Source organism: Protomyctophum parallelum, assembly GCF_964188405.1.
Source record: "Protomyctophum parallelum genome assembly, chromosome: 1".
In the NCBI taxonomy this organism is placed as follows: Eukaryota; Metazoa; Chordata; class Actinopteri; order Myctophiformes; family Myctophidae; genus Protomyctophum; species Protomyctophum parallelum.
Window position 1 is genome coordinate 59957436 of NC_139697.1, and position 15687 is coordinate 59973122.

The window sequence follows — 15687 nt, forward strand, 5'->3', positions numbered from 1 at the left end:
CCATGAACTTGCATCGCTCCCTCAAGGAGCCGCCATGGAAACTATGAATAATTTTCTGGTAGCGCTGCATGCAAAAAAACAACATAGAAATACATTTAAAAAAAAGAATCAAACTCGAGTGGCTCATTCCATGTTGTGCTGCAAACACAGGACTCGACCGTAGGCCTGGAAAGTTCTGTTTGTTTGTTCACGGTAACCGTGTGGGGGGGGGGGGGGGGGGGGGGGGTCTGGCAAGTATCACTCTGAGTTCTGAAACATCGACTGATCGGTACTGATCAATACTGGCAAGCTGTGTTCTGCTCGCACGTGACATTCTGTATGAGCGCCGTCCGATTAAGGTCAGGTTATGCTTTGCGCGACAAAAGCGTGTGGTCAGGGATGACGTGATGATTGGTTGGGGAGATGAAAGCTGAATTGGACTTTACGCTTAAATTCTGTTTTGGCGCAATGCGAAAACATCAACTCTCTCTCACCACCGCAGAATGATCCCACATCATTTCAGTCAGTTTTACATAGCGAGTCTTCTTGATCGGTGGCTATAACCACATGGCTCTGCAGTCCAAGCACCCTTAAGGCCTCTTCCTCCCCCTCCCCCCCTCCCCCTGGTCCCTCGTTTAAACAATCCACAGCAGTGGCAGTGCATCTTCACACGGTAAGCAAAACTCTGTAAAAAGTAAAAAAGAAATTATTTAACCATGAGCCTTATTCCTCAGTCGTTCGTTTCCCTCTCTTCCTTAGACCCTCTCTCTCTCTCTCTCTCTCTCTCTCTCTCTCTGTGTGTGTCTCTCTCTCACACACACACACACACACACACACACACACAAACACTCTCTAACACCGGTATTACTGCTACTTTTGGGGGGTGGGGGGGGGGGGGGGGGGGGAGAATAATAAATCAGGCATAATAAACTCCAACACCTAATCTCTAAAAGGCCTAATGCTAACCCCCAAATCTCATGAAATAATAGAAACGACAATTTCTCTTGTGAAGATCTTGGGAAACGGCCCTCACAATGTCTATTTCCTGAAAATCTACTGTTGTGTGTGGACATTTAGCGCGCGCGCGCGCACACACACACACACACACACACACACACACACACACACACACACACACACTCCTCCTCTCTGTTCAATGCTAAATCCAATAAGAGTCTCGTCTTTTTTTGTTTATTTTTTTTTCCAGTGCAACACAGTGATCTATCCCCCACTCCACTCCAACTAGTCCACTCCACTCCACTCCACTCCCACCCAGTCCAGTCCAGTCCAGTCCAGTCCAGTCCAGTCCAGTCCAGTCCAGTCCAGTCCAGTCCAGTCCAGTCCACACAACATTGACGACATGCCCACTCTCCATTAATCCGTTCCCTTTGTGGTCAAATGAAGTCCAGGGTACCAGACAGTTCCAGGTTGGTTTCCCCTCCAGAAAACGTGCAGCCCCCAGTCCGGTCCGATAGTTCCTACAGTATGCAGTGGAGTGGGAGTCCATTGCTGTAGACCGGTGCTTCTCAGGGTAGGGTCTATAGGCCGGGACCCTGTCAGGGTTCCTTGAGGGGGGTGGGGTTTCAAATGGACCCTAATGCTGCGTTCATACTGGCCAAAAATAATACAAAAAAGGTACAAAGCTGATATGTGTAGCTTTGCATCTTTGCAGCTGAAGTTGAAACCAGCTCAACTTTTTCTTTTTGTAGCTCTTGCAGCAGCTACAAATGAATGGTAGTAGTAGACTGTATATCTTTGTATCTGGCCAGTGTGAACACACCGTTACAGGGGGGGGGGGGGGGGGAGACCACCACTGGAGACTACACAAACTCCACATAGTTCTCTGGGATGAGGCCCATCCTCCCGTCCAGCGTCCCCTCCAGCCAGCCGGGCTCCCTCGATGGATGAACTGCAGAGAACAGAATCAGAATAAATGTTTAATTGCCACATGACATCACAGGTTTACAGGTGCAAAACAGAGGGTGAAATTTGTGTTTGGTCCAAACAGTTTGTATTGTTTCCAGAATGAGGAAGAAGAGGAAGAAAATAAAGAAACAGTCGGGGGCACGGGAAGGACAAATCCATCCAAACATTATGTACAAGAGGTTTAGTTATTAATCTATAAATAATAAATAAACATTATGTACATGAGGTTTAGTTATTCATCTTGGCACAAGAACGTGTTCTCCGAAAATAGCCGATTTACAAGCTTGTAAGATCGGCTATTTTCTCAGAATGTTCCCCGTCCTCAAGCTGAAGAAGTCCTAAGCTTGTAGATCACCGTACGGTTTTGCAAAGGAATATAAGATGGGGCTTAAGTGGCTACTGCATGACACAGTTCCAGTGCCGTGTGAGCTGAGAACAAGATCAGTGAAGACTCTGCTTGTTTGCACGAAGAGCAAGCAGCTGAGCTTCAGCACTGTCCCGCCTCGGCGAGAAAGGGGGCATTAAAAAAGACACAGGAAGTGTTTATTGCAGAGGAAAAACATCCTTCTTTTGTCAAGGCTGGGTCACCACAGACTCGCATCAAAGATGTGTTTTCCGGCAACAATTTACCCGAGACAGAGCGGGTGTTTTTGTCTGTGATATTTCTTGTTTGTTTTTGTTCACCCTAAATGACTTGCAAGTATGAATGCAACTAAGTTTATTTACTTTTATAATTGACAATGTAGGAAAATTCTACATTGTCAATTGTAAAAGTAAATTATACTTATACTTCCACAACAATTAGATACAGAACTTTAGTTATATGTTACTTAGATTTTGTATTATTACCAAACATACATACGTTGGGCCCTACCATGCGTTGTGCGCTTGTATATCTGCTATTTCCAAAGCATTTTGATTATGTTAAATTAAAACAATAACTTTTGCAACTTTAGCATCTGCATGATGAATAATTTTCATTTCATTATTGTAATTTCCGTGCAACAACTGTAAACATGCTTTCTTGTTTAGAACCTAGCTCGAGTTATACATCGATATATCGATATACGATATATCGTTAGATGCCATTCTTCTACATTATGGTATTGCTTCTTCTACTTAACTTATGTAACTTTCCTCTTCTACCCCAGATGAAGTGCCAACAACTTTATCATTGAGCTAATAGAGCCTGCCGGCTTAAGGTCCTTTCAGACGAGGAGCGAGTGACCAGGCGTGGCCTGGATCAGCGACAGGTCTGCTCATGAGGGGCGCAGGAAGCGTAGTGTAAAAAAAAAAGGACCCCACCACTAGGGGACGTTATATCCCAGGTCCGTATATATACCGACCCCAATGTATACTCCTATATATATATATATATATACTCCTATATACTCTATATAATGGTTGAGTCCCACGGCAGCTTTTAACATTGGTCCGGTTGCTATGGCAACGCCCCACCGCTCGAGCTATGGGATTGAAAATATAATCACTGTGTAAAGCAGTTGAAAGGAGGATTTTAAAACCTCCATAACTGCATAAGTCGGACTCCAGGAGAGCTGTCCTTGGTCGATCTTCTGCCATCCAAATTTCGGATTTAATTTGTGCCTTTGTACCGCGACGCTCCCTCCATGTAAAAGCTTCTGACGAAAGGTAAACAGTGTGTGCTTGTGCCAATGATACTAACGTGTGTGTAGTGAGTGTGTGGTGTGTGTGGGGGGGGGGGGCAAACTCCGACTCTTAAAGTGAACGCGTATGGTGGCACCTGGAACTGGGATTTATGCTAACAGCTAGCCACAATAAAAGAGTTAATGTTTCTGTTGCCACAAATTTACGTCATATTTCAGGCACATATGACGTAAATTCTCCTCTCATTGTTAATGGCAAATGTGAGACGTGACGGGACGAAAAGCTGTATATAAAAACAAAGCACCACATGCTCTCAAATAAAGCCTTTTCCTAAACGTCCAGCTGTACTGAGTGGCTGTAACGACCCGTTTACAACCAGGACGCCACAGTTTGAGAAGAGCTCATTTAAGAGCAGAACATAACCTTATTTTGTGTTTCATTACACAATGTCAAGAATGTCAAAATTCATAAAAGTCACAACGTTGGTGAGGTTGAGTTATAGAGGATTGTAAATGCACACAGTGGCTGGTGTTGTGGCTCGCTCTCACATGACGACCCCGTTGATTCCTGGCTGTCATGGATCTAATCTGTCGTTATTTATAGACCACAAAGTCATGGCATCGTCGCTGCCGTGTGGAAAACTTGTATGCCCAAAACCTCTTCTTTTTTTCATTATCTTGAAAAAAAACCCCATCGAATTTAACCCATTCTGACCGGGCACCCATTTTGGTGTTGGCATCATGTTATGCTTTAGCTATTGAAAAATAGCAGATCTACAAGCTCATATCGCGCCACCGAGTGGCGCGATACGAGCTTGTAGGTCTGCTATTTTTTTTAAATCAAAACAAAACGACTGACATTTTTAGAATCTGATCTCAGGTCAGAATGGGTTAATCAGACCAGTGTGTGTCCAGTGGAAACCTCGTGTGAATCTGATCTCAGGTCAGAATGGGTTAAAAAATACAGGTGATCTGCAGGCTCACAAAGCGTTGCATTGTGACCTTCAACGCAGTGTGTAGGTAGGGCATGGGTAGGCAACCTTTGGCACCGGTGCCAACATTGGCACAAAGGAGGGTGATCACTGGCACACTGGCATAAGTGTGTGAGAGGAATTTGGAATTAGTCAAAACATCCCTCACATTTGTATGTAAATTAGATCCTGCACATGATTCCTACTATAAATGCGCCACGTCTCTGCGTACTTATGTGTGTGCGTGCGTACGTGTGTGTACGGTTGTAATGCACGTAACTCGAGAACCGTTTGCCCCACCGACTTCAAATTCGACACACACGTTCCACACCCCCACAGGGATTGCAGTGCAGTCGGTCGGACCCACGGTTCTCCAGAACCACCACAAAAGGCTCTGGTCAGGCTCTACCAGTGGGCCTAATGAGGCCACTAACATGCATTCATACATAGATTATCATCAGAATTCAGGAAAAAAACGGGATGCGCGGGAACTCTCCTTTAATGTCCAAAAACTGTTGGTTTTCAAGATTCAAATAGAAAAAGCACACCCGTGTGAACTGAGTGGTGCAGGCTGCAGCTGTTTGTACTCCAAACAGACATACACACGCAGTCTGTTATTGGAGTGGAGCGGTTAGGCACCACTCACAAATAGCCCATCGACAAGCTGGCTCTGGATCTGTTACTTTTAAAGCTTCTGTGCTGCAGTATGATCAAGTATGGCGTTAATTTGAAGAAGAAAAAATGAAAGAATGAAAAGAAACCCCCACAAAAAGTTAGAATATGGAGATATTGCCTAAGTATGATGTAGTCAATGTCGGCATAGAGTCAAAGAGTCTATCTCCCACAGTGGACGGTTTCACGTCACGGCAGGGCTCAGCAATCATAGGTAAGGCCAAGCGAGTCTACAGGCCACCGATCAACAAGTTCTCCGGATTTCATCATGTCAAACAGAAGAAGACAAAATATTGATGCCCGTATTCAGCCCGTATTATGAAATAAATACGTAGATAGTTGGGCATATTGTGACGCTTATAAGCTTGATTCAACGTCACATGCCTTCATTACCGAGCAGCAATGATATAAACAATAGCCTTGACCCGGCTCCAACAACAGATACATACAATTTACAAAACAAAACACAAAAAGTTAGAACATTCATGACATCAAATGATTCTGCCCGACAGCAACGATAAGAGACCTTGGACTTGTAAGCTTGTAAAATCCTCTGTCGGGTGGAAACCTCATATGAGGTTTGCTCAGAATTTTTTTGAAAGGATAGCCCCTTGAGATGCAACTCATTTTAGAGGGGGTCCCATACACAGTGAAAAACATTACATACAGTACAGTGCAGTTACACAAATAGACAGTGCACAATAGACAATACAGACATGTACAGATACAGTTAGCTTGCTCATCCTCCAAAAAGCTCAAAGTGGATCTGCTACTTTTGCTGATCAAGTACCGGCATTGATTTATTTTTTCCCCACCATTGTGGTGCCTAATTTGCTTCTTTGTCTCCACTGAAATGCCACCACTGAACAGTGGTGGATAGTACCTAAATACTCAAGTAATGTACTTTAAATTGGTCTACAATTTTGTGGATTTCTTTATTATTATTATTTATTTTTTCAATATTATTTTTCCAATAGTATTCCAATTGTCAATACTTGACAATTCTACTCCACTGCATCTCAGAGACAAATATTGTACTTTTTACTCCAGTGCAATTATTTGAAAACTTTAGTTACTACCGTAGTTATGTAGATTTTGATTATTACAGGACATACATTAACCACTTCAGCATACCACATACATTTTGGACATTTGGAAATAGCAGATCTACAAGATCACAGCTTCCAGCTTGTAGATCTACTATTTTCTAAATGTTGTTGTGTATCCATTTTCTAAATGGGACATTTTAGCACAATGAGTAGGCCTACTTTCACTGTTAATACTACCTTTGAAATTTTATGCAACTACACTTTGAATAAGGCACTTATATAGTATTTTTGCATTGCAGCATTGATCATTTTACTCAAGTAGAACATGTGAGTACTTCATCCATGAATTGCCACCCACCCACCCTTTATCCATGACAAGGCTTGCCTTGGACTTTCTGAAGTGCAAATGGAAGACTGTTTGAATTTTGTCATAATGTCGCATCTGTGGTTGAGTTTGTTTATTAGTAAGCGTTTCGGCCTTGTGGCCAACAAAGCTTGTGAAAAGGACATTTTGAGTGCTGGCATTTTCTTGATTTCATCCTGTATCTTCGAGCCTTGCACTGTGAAGGATTTTATTCCCTGGAGATTTATATAACCTGGAGTGCTGCAGGTTTTTTTTTTTTTTTTTTTAAGATATTTTTTTGCGGCTTACGCCTTTTTATTGATTTTTGAAGGGACAGACAGTAGGCTGACAGGAAACGGGAGAGAGATGGGGGGATGACATGCAGTAAAGGCCGCGAGTCGAACCCGCGGCACACTGCGACTGGATTACCAGTCCGGTGCCCAGACCGTTACGCTACGGCCTGGGCCATGCTGCGGGTTTTTAGCTCAGCTTTAGCTCAGTTGAAATAAAATTGTTTTTATTTTTATGTGACTTTAATAATGGTCCGAAAGTAAATTCTGATAGGTAGGAGAAAAAAAGAAGTTTGGACACCCCCTGAGCTAAACAGTTTGGGAACCTTAGATCCATAAAATAGTGACATGGTAGATTGTGAAAGTCTTCGATTAATGAAAACATTGACCGATAGAATACATGCTCAAAAATTGATAGTTGCAGCCCTGCTCTGACTAAATATAGATGCTGACTATAAGAACCACAGTTATGACACACACACACACACACACACACACGTCCCACGCGACTCAGCGAAAAGGTCAAGAGACCAGATCCACGGCTCATTTGGTCTCTCCCAGCCACTAATTATTGTGCTTCTCTACAAACACACGCCCACACATTCCCTGCGCTTCCTTCCTCACTCGCGTCACGTGGGCTGAAACTCACCATTCTCAAAGACGGTCCCGGCGATGAAGGACAGCTCAGAGTCGTGCTCTGCCTTGCAGGCATACAGCGCTCTCGCTTTTCTCCCTGCAATGCTGCACAGAGGAGGGAGAGAGAGAGAGGGGGGGAGAGAATCTAGTCATTGAAAAGTCAGGGTAGATATAGTTGTAGGCCTATGTATTTGGCCGTGGATGTCCATCTGGAAATGTGTTGTGCCAGGGACCCCCAGAAGAGAAGATTCGTGATAAATGATTGATGTGATATTTCTCAAAAATTGATAAGTCAGGGTAGACCGCTTGTCCCTTGAAGCGTAATTTATTCATCTAGTGTCTGCCAAACCACAAGATGTGTCTCAAAGCCATTCCGCCACAAATAGCCTTGCTAGACAAACAACTTTCAACTGCTTCCACCCACTACTACACTACACTTCACAGTCACCTAGATAAGAACCAATGGAAACCAAATAAAGCCCATCTAAGCTTAACTGATTTTTAGCAGAAATGGGGATTATAATGACACACTTTAAAAATATACAATAAATCGCTCTTAATCCAGAACAAAAAAGCATGGCAATACATCATATAAATAAACAAGTAGTTATCATGAATCATACATAAGATAAGAACGTAACAGTGGAATATCTATATAATGAAACTATGCATATATACACTATATAGCGCTATGTCTACATCAAATGCTATAAGTCTACATACAATGCTATCTAAGTCTATATAAAATGATATCTAAGTTACATAAATTGAGCCTTTGCATACGCCTGTAAGGCCATCCAGGCTAGGGCAAGTGCTACGGGCCATGATAGAGTCTGAAGAGGTGGGTTTTCAGACTACGGCGGAGGATTGGGAGTGATGCTGCAGTTCTGATTGCAATGGGAAGTGCATTCCATAGTTTTGGAGCAAGAAGGGAGAAGAGTTTGGGACGTGTGGAGCGTTGTCCCGGCGTATTTAGTGAGGGTACTTCCAGCTTCCCTGCGTTGGCTGATCTGAGTGCACGGGAGGGTTTGTAGGGTTCAATCAGACTTGCATGATATGGGTGGGGCATACCTTTGGTTGCCTTGAATGCCAGCATCACAGTTTTGTATTCTGTGCGGGCAGCGACCAGGAGCCAATGGAGGGAGCGGAGAAGGGGGGAGACAATTTTATCTGGTTGAAGACCAAGCGAGCTGCAGCATTTTGTAACAGTTGGAGAGGCTTAAGTGCGCATGCCGGTAGGCCAGTAAGGAGTTTCAATAGTCAAGTTTTGACATGACTGTTAACTGTGAACTGTCTGGATAAGGAGCTGGGCTGATGTTATAGAGTTGTAAAGATAATTTAAACATGTAAAAATGACAAACAGGACAGCTTCCTGTCATGGTATATGATATATAATACCATTCTATCGTAAAACCAAGGACTGTGGCAGTGCAGTGCAAGGACACGGTGGATTGTTCACTTTGTTCAATCGATTTTTCAATCGATCTTTCCCACAGCCTGAGAGACATGAAACTAGTCGCTTTTACGGAAAATAAATTCGCCACTGGGGCGGTGAAAAGCCACAAAATGTAAACCAGTTGTTTTCTGGATCAGGGCTCACTTGAAGAGTTTCGCAACACGCCACCCGTCTGACCACTTATTACGGTCATTCATGCCTAACAGAATTATCCGTATTGCTTCCAAGATTATTGGACTCCCACACCCACACTTTCTGATATGGACAATAAGGTCATCACACACAAAAACTAAAAAGAACTGATCATTCCCTGTATTACCACTTCGACCTAATGCCATCTGGGCAAAGATACTTTGAAGTGGGGGGAAAAAAGCTAGGAATTTTGTCACTTCAGTCATTGCGGCATTAAACAAACTGCCCCATTAAAAGGATGGTATTGGGGACTCATGTATTGTCTTGTTGTTGTGTATGTGTAATATGTTGTTTTGTGCTATATGGTTATGTGTTGCTTTTTGTTGTAGTTGTTGTTGTTTATGAATAGACTGTGAAGACACATATCCTGTCGAGAACAATAAAGATATCATTTTGGGGGTTTCCACGGCATGAAAAAGGTTTGAGTTAACTACTGGTTTAGAAGGCATTTGTGGATTCGCCCACAGGTCTTAATGGGTCAAACTACATGGCTTTACTGAGCCGGCATCACTGATCCAAGGGGGTTGGGGTTGTTGAGGGACGGGACGGGACACCCACCTGACCGGGGAGGAGTCACTGGAGGCCGACGAGGCGGGCTGGGGGCTGGAGGGGGCCGAGAACATCGGCCACGAGGGGGAACGCGGCGAAGTGGGGCTCGGAGCCATCGCACTGACGCACGCACGCACGCGTGCACACACACACACACACACACACACACACACACACACACACACACACACACACAACGATTGGTTCTCAAAGTGGGGTCCTTGGGGGGGTTCCAGCTAAAGCAGTTAATGTAGCATCAGTCATTTCAACCACTTATTTATATGTTCAAAAATAACAGACTGCACTCCGGGTTTGTACTGCTGCTATCTGCTTTTTTGAGGAGCACTAGCCCCTCCTATGCACAGCTTTGTGTGTATGATTTGATTGGCTGATGATAAGAGCGCCCCTCACTTCGGACAAGTGTGATTTGGAGAAATATGTTTTGAAAAAGTGTAATGAACAAAAATCTCTTCTGGAGGTCTCTGGCACAAAGCATTTTCTGATGGGCGTCTGCGGCCAAATACATATCAATACTTGATATGAAAAAGTTTGAGGACCACTGGTGTAAAGTACACGTATTATGCCAACATGCACATATACTGTACTGTACATGTGCACAAAAATGTTCACACACTCCATATGGTGTGGTAAACATTGTGTCATTCATTGCAGTGCTAGTGGTTAAACCAGATTCATTCATTGCAGTACTAGTGGTTAAACCAGATTCATTCATTGCAGTGCTAGTGGTGAAACCAGAGTGATTCATTGCAGTGCTAGTGGTGAAACCAGTGATTCATTGCAGTGCTAGTGGTGAAACCAGAGTGATTCATTGCAGTGCTAGTGGTGAAACCAGTGATTCATTGCAGTGCTAGTGGTGAAACCAGTGATTAATTGCAGTGCTAGTGGTGAAACCAGAGTGATTCATTGCAGTGCTAGTGGTGAAACCAGTGATTCATTGCAGTGCTAGTGGTGAAACCAGTGATTCATTGCAGTGCTAGTGGTGAAACCAGTGATTCATTGCAGTGCTAGTGGTGAAAACAGAGTGATTCATTGCAGTGCTAGTGGTGAAACCAGTGATTCATTGCAGTGCTAGTGGTGAAACCAGTGATTCATTGCAGTGCTAGTGGTGAAACCAGTGTGATTCATTGCAGTGCTAGTGGTGAAACCAGTGATTCATTGCAGTGCTAGTGGTGAAACCAGTGATTCATTGCAGTGCTAGTGGTTAAACCAGAGTGATTCATTGCAGTGCTAGTGGTGAAACCAGAGTGATTCATTGCAGTGCTAGTGGTGAAACCAGAGTGATTCATTGCAGTGCTAGTGGTTAAACCAGAGTGATTCATTGCAGTGCTAGTGGTGAAACCAGAGTGATTCATTGCAGTGCTAGTGGTGAAACCAGTGATTCATTGCAGTGCTAGTGGTGAAACCAGTGATTCATTGCAGTGCTAGTGGTGAAACCAGTGTGATTCATTGCAGTGCTAGTGGTGAAACCAGTGATTCATTGCAGTGCTAGTGGTGAAACCAGTGATTCATTGCAGTGCTAGTGGTGAAACCAGTGATTCATTGCAGTGCTAGTGGTTAAACCAGAGTGATTCATTGCAGTGCTAGTGGTGAAACCAGAGTGATTCATTGCAGTGCTAGTGGTGAAACCAGAGTGATTCATTGCAGTGCTAGTGGTGAAACCAGTGTCATTCATCATCACAAGGTTTAAAGGCTGTTCTTACCTGGTAGCGATGCTGCTAGGTATGCTGGCACGACTCTTTGGGTTCAACCTGCAATTATAAGGAAAACAAATAAATAAATAAGCTGAATAAATGAGGCTTTTCAACAATTCTTCATTTCCCCGCCTTTTCTTTTCTTTTTACATTTGCACCATATAGTCTTTGGCGATCTACAAGTTCACAATGTACTGTGAGTTGGTAGATTACACTTTTGTGTGTGTGTGTGTGTGTGTGTGTGTGTGTGTGTGTGTGTGTGTGTGTGTGTGTGTGTGTGTGTGTGTGTGTGGAGGAGGGTACAAAAGCATCTTTTGATGCTTTTGTACCGAAGCCACATCATTACTGCAGCCTGCATGAACAAACTATGTAACCTTTTTAATGAATGAAATGTAAATTTGTCCCATCTGTATTGTCCAGTATATGAATACAATATATCTTATGCAATCCGAGTGGTTGTATTTTGTCGTATTTTGTCTCCTTGCTCTTCTATGAGACATTTAGATTCAATGTATCCCCTGAGCAAGCAGGCCGGCTCCTCAATGGTAAAAATGTCAGCACAGGTTCAAATCCGAAGCAGAAGATTAAAGTTGCATAGTGCAGCTTGCAGAGGAAAACTGCAAGAGTGGCATCAAAAAGCATCTCATTTCCACTCTTTCTTTTTTTTATGAAATAAAAAATACATAATTATTCTATATTCCATACTCCATAATAAAATACGGCTTAATTGGTGAATGTATGTTTTATTTTGTATGAATAATTTAAACCTATACAAAGTTAACTAGTATAACGTTTTCAAATAATTGTAGTAAAGTAACAATATTTTCCTCTGAGGTGTAGTGGAGTAGAAGTATAATATCTCTGTCGGGTGGAAACCTCCAAAACTGTTACTTTTCAAGATTCAAATACAAAAACAGCAAAAGTAGCAGATCGGCAAGATCAAAACGTGGCACTTCGCAAGTTCGCACCACATTTGGAGCTTGTGGATCCGATCTGCTACCTTTGATACGCGTGTGCGATGCGATGTTGTAGTACAGGGGTATTCAACTAGATTAGGTATTGTGCTATGCGATGCTGTAGTACAGGGGTATTCAACTAGATTAGGTCTTGTGCTATGCGATGTTGTAGTACAGGGGTATTCAACTAGATTAGGTCTTGTGCTATGCGATGTTGTAGTACAGGGGTATTCAACTAGATTAGGTCTTGTGCTATGCGATGCTGTAGTGCAGGGGTATTCAACTAGATTAGGTCTTGTGCTATGTGATGCTGTAGTACAGGGGTATTCAACTAGATTAGGTCGGGGGCCACAAATTATTGTGTGCGCGCAAAGCGCATTTTTTTTTGGATTCTACAAATGCATTTTGTGGTCAAACACGAATATCTATTGTAGGCCAATACATTTGTGCACAGTATGAGCACAGGGTGATATATGTCTATACAAGTATATGCTATACCTTAGAATAGACCTATTTGACGAGTGTCAACGAGCACTAGCTGAAAATACACACACAGACACACACAGGCACTGCAGGAGTGAATATGATAGAATATAATTTAGGATTACTGTCATGATGATAATCTAGCACTTTATATATCGCACACAACATACCTGTAACTTTCTCTCTTACATTTTGTTGTTTGTTTTTAGAAAATTATTCCAAGGGCCACTAGGGGGCCGCCAGTTGAATAGCCCTGCTGTAGAGTAATCATGTAGGGCGTTAATTTGACAGCAAAGTATTTAAAAACAATTGTCACACTCGACCAAAGTAAAATGACCTATAAGGTACTAATACTAAATGTACTTATAGTTAAAGAGTTCTTTCCACCATGTCTCGTCTAGTGAGCAGGCACACTGTCTTGACCACAATAACATGTCTGGTCTAGTGAGCAGGCACACTGTCTTGACCACAATAACAAGCGTCTAATGAGGAGTAATAGACATGGCAGAGAAGATGGAGGCACACCAAAAACCAAACACAGAGTTTCATTCAATTCCAGTCCCAGCTAGACGTGGGCTCTGCAGCCACTTAGCCAAGCCTGTTAACTACATTTGTGCATTGTGTGTAGGCTTTAATTGTGGTTATAGCCACGCTGGCACGTCCTTTAAAGACAAGCAGACCAAAATATTGTCCTATATTTCTTTTCCGTTTTCTACATAAAATAATATACAACTTTTCATGAATTAAAAACAATTCCAACCTTTTTTTTTTTTTTAAGTTTCATGAATGAAATCGAATAATTTAAGAAGCAGTGAATATAGCAGATGTACAAGCTCACAACGCAAGTTTCACTAGTTTGGGTCCCGGGCCCTGGTCTAATTTCTCTTTTGGGTCTTGGTAAAGCCCTTGGGAATCTGTTCAACCAAGGATAGGGTGTGCTTGGGTAGCACAGTGGAAAAGTAGCTAGCACACATAGTCCGGGTGGTTCAAATCCACCGCAGTGCATCCGGATTTGTACCGCGTCTGTACGGACACTGTGTCCGGGGGAGCGAAGCAGGGCTGGACTGGCCATAGGACGTGCCGGGCATATTCCCGGTGGGCCGCGACCATAGGGGGCCGCCATGATTTTTAAAAAGAAACACCACGCCAATAGGCGGCAGGCCACCAGGAAAGGTCCGGGCGTGCTGCCGTTCTGCCAGTGCCATCATGATAATTTCACTGTACCTGTATTAGTGAGTGACAAATAAACCCTCTTCTATCTTGAATCCTTTTGCAAGCATCATTCTTGGGAGAGCAACAAAGGGTTGTGCAGTTGTCTGTTGGTTTGTATCATTTATGTTGTTCTGTAAAAGTGGTGGTATTAGGGCTCGTTTGTTTGTGTGTGCCTCGACAGAGTGGGCGGTATAGTTTCTGCTATCTGCCAGGTGGGGAGGGTGACATTTTTGGGGGTTGGGCCGGCGTTGGGCGGGAGGATAGGGCGAAGCGCAGGCTCTACATCCTCCCGGTGGTGGCTCCTCGCTGGCGGTTGAGGCTGCTGTATCCTACTATACAACAGCTGTGACAACACACAGAAGTGTGTGGGGAGGAATCAATCGGCATAACGACTAAATTGGGAAGGGGAAAAAAATAAAGAAAACGAATTATAGGCTATGTATATGATAATAGAGAGGAGATGCCAATTGGAGAAATGTTCAAGGAACTACTGCAGATGTTTGACGTGGCTGTTTCCCACCGAAAATAATATCATTTAAATTGAGGTAAGAAGCAATAACATGATATTGAGGAAATGCTTCATCATGGGTATTGGCACGGCTGTGCTGTGGCAGAGGCCATGCTTCATCATGGGTATTGGCACGGCTGTGCTGTGGCAGAGGCCATGCTTCATCATGGGTATTGGCACGGCTGTGCTGTGGCAGAGGCCATGCTTCATCATGGGTATTGGCACGGCTGTGCTGTGGCAGAGGCCATGCTTCATCATGGGTATTGGCACGGCTGTGCTGTGGCAGAGGCCATGCGAAGCCAGGCAAGCCTTTTATCTTTTTTATACGCTTACCAAATAATATTATGGCAACTTGGAAATCAGAGACATATTCCATTACTGTTTTTATTTTCCTGCAGAAAATGTGGTTGCTATTCCCTATGACTACATGGAATCTCTTGACATTTAACCAACCTTTAAACCAAATTAGCTGTTGTAAATGCGAAATGAATGAATACTGAGCGACTGTAGGTCAGAATCCAGTACATCACATTACAAAGGTGGGTGAAATTCTTAGTTGTGCAGGCTCATCATTGCAGTTATAAAAGGTAAGAGTGGTTCTCAGGTGTGTCAGTTCTTCTTATTTTAATTATTTGTGCCACAAGGTGGCAGCAGAGTTTAGGTAAACCCTGTCAGCGGTTTCCCGGCCTGGAGACCACCATTGTAACGAATGGCTATTATTAGCGTCAGCTCATGCTGTTTACCTTTTGCCAGAAACGTTAACATGTCGGGAGCGATGCGTTACAAAATCACAAATGACATCTGAACCTTGGATGCATCAGAAAAACAACTCGTACTGTAGTTTCAGAGATATGAGGCAAATCCTACTTTGACTGGAGGTAAATAGGGGCAGTGTGCAAAGATCCTGGTGCTGGGGGTGACGAAGGCATTGCCTAGTAACCGGAGTCCGGGACCAATGTTAAAACCTGATTTTCCGCTAAGCAGCTTCATTTATGGTGTAAAGGGGGGGGGGGGGAGGGGGGGGGGTTGTATGAATATATACGTAGCTGGCAAAAGAAGAGTTAAATGACAGCCGTGTACAACATGAATTATGTTATATTAATACTAATAATTTCCCACACTGCTCGA

General features: G+C 43.3%; 1 protein-coding gene across 4 annotated transcripts in view; it reads right to left on the bottom strand.

Moving 5' to 3' along the window:
- Positions 1-226: 226 nt before the first annotated feature.
- The window catches only part of LOC310873728 (rho GTPase-activating protein 26-like), a 182479-nt gene continuing 167018 nt past the window's right edge, over positions 227-15687 (bottom strand). For 3 of the 4 annotated variants that reach the window (XM_083786278.1, XM_083786279.1, XM_083786277.1), the window contains 4 exons: positions 11410-11457; positions 9698-9808; positions 7505-7596; positions 227-1888 (listed from right to left, as the gene is read on the bottom strand). In XM_083786278.1, the coding sequence (XP_083642404.1) occupies positions 1800-1888; positions 7505-7596; positions 9698-9808; positions 11410-11457 (340 nt within the window). In that variant the 3' untranslated portion in view covers positions 227-1799. The remainder of the gene's footprint in view (positions 1889-7504; positions 7597-9697; positions 9809-11409; positions 11458-15687) is intronic. The other variant, XM_083786280.1, reaches the window with a different exon arrangement.